Here is a 1593-nt window from a genome sequence, read left to right on the forward strand (position 1 = left end):
GGCGCCCAACCGCCCCCGCCAACCGCCCCCTAACGGGAGCTCCGCGGGGGGCCGCGCGAGCCGCTTCCCGCCGCACGCACCGCAGCGCAGCGCCGCTCCGGCCCCCGCCTCTCCCCTCCCAGGGGACGCGGGTGCTTCGCGGGGGGCTCCTCGGTCGCCGCCGCCCCCTTCCCCTCCCCTCCTCTCCTTCCCTTCCCTGGCGCAGCCTCCGCGCCGCGTCCCGCCGCTCGCAGCGGCGGAGGAAGCGCCCCCCTCGCGGGTGGTGCGGCCTCGCGTGTGCCGCGGAGGGATCCGCGCGGCGGGCGCCGTGTGCCCGCCCCTCGGCCGCCGCCGCCTCGCCGATATAGTGCGGCACGGAGCGGCGGCGGGAGCCACTTGCGAGCGGCGCTGCGCGGAGCGGGGCGGCGCGGGACGGGCAGGGCCGGACCGGGACAGGCTGGGCTGGGCTGAGCAGAGCAGGGCGGGCAGCAGGGGCTGCTGGGCTGAGCTGGGCACCGCACCTCACCTCACCTCCAACTTGGGAACTGTCCACGGGCGCGAGCTGCTGAACATGAGCCTCCTGTCTCTCTACCTGCTCGGATTGCTCCTCAGTGGCGGGCAAGGTAGGAGCGGGGCTGCCGCCTCTTCTGCCTTTTTTTATTTATTTTATTAAATTTCATCTCATGTTGTTGTTACTGCTGCCTCTTCTTACCTGCTCGCTCGTCCGCTCGACTTAACTGGGAAAGAAAYGTGGGGAAAAACAAAAATAAGAATCGCAGGAATTTATTTTCCCTGGAACCCCACTAAAAAGGAGCTGAAACTTGTTTTATTCCCCCCTCTTTTTGTGACAGTCCCCAAGGAGGGGTAGCGGTGGTGGGGAATCGATTATAATGAAGAAACCTGGAAGGTGCTAAGCTCGCTTAGCCGCGTTGGCAGGGGATTTCGATGGGATTTCGCCTTTTTTTTTTTTTTTTTTTTTTTCCTCCCTTCCTTGATGATAAGGTGAGAGGGATTTCGAGAGATTAAAAAGATATATATCATTGTGAGGGGTCGTGCTTCCAAATCGGCGTCCGCCCGAGGTGAAAAGGCAACGTGGGCGTTTAGGGAGCGAAGGAGAGGTGCTCCCTGCGGTGTCCGCGAGGAAAGCGGAGCTCCAGACTGCGCGCCCCTCGCCGGGATGGGATCCCCGCACTCCCAGCGCGGGAGCGGGCCAAGCTCGCGCCGCGGCCGTTGCGGGGCGGCCGTTGCGGGGCGGCCGTTGCGCGGGGCGGCCGTTGGTCTCCCGCAGCGCGTGGTGCCCGGCCCTGCCACCGCCGTGTTTCCAAGTGCTCCGGCAAGTTTCGTGGCGAGCGCTGGGCACGGCGCTGGGGCGAAGCGCCGTTGCCTCCCGCGGCGCGCGCTCCGAAGCGGCTCCGAACCCCTCTGGGTGCGAGGGGAAGCGCGCCGCCGCTCAGAGCCCCTCCGGGGAGTTGTTGTTTATTGTTATTTTAAATAATACGTGAGAAACATGAGTGAGCGCAGGCGTCGGAGCGGCGGGGTCAGCGCTCGCCCCCCGCCGCTGCCGGCGCCGCCGCCTTGCAGCAGGGGGCGGCAGAGCTCCACGGCGGCGGCGCG

The 1593-nt window shown here is 66.3% G+C and overlaps 1 protein-coding gene across 2 annotated transcripts in view; it reads left to right on the forward strand.

Annotated features, from left to right (window-relative positions):
• Positions 1–512: 512 nt before the first annotated feature.
• The window catches only part of NCAM2 (neural cell adhesion molecule 2), a 259191-nt gene continuing 258110 nt past the window's right edge, over positions 513–1593 (forward strand). For both annotated transcript variants that reach the window (XM_026033881.1, XM_026033882.1), the window contains exon 1: positions 513–602. In XM_026033881.1, coding sequence (XP_025889666.1) covers positions 551–602 — 52 coding nt within the window. In that variant the 5' untranslated portion in view covers positions 513–550. The remainder of the gene's footprint in view (positions 603–1593) is intronic.

This window comes from Nothoprocta perdicaria, unplaced genomic scaffold (assembly GCF_003342845.1).
Source record: "Nothoprocta perdicaria isolate Ctin4 unplaced genomic scaffold, notPer1 scaffold_135, whole genome shotgun sequence".
NCBI classification, from domain to species: domain Eukaryota; kingdom Metazoa; phylum Chordata; class Aves; order Tinamiformes; family Tinamidae; genus Nothoprocta; species Nothoprocta perdicaria.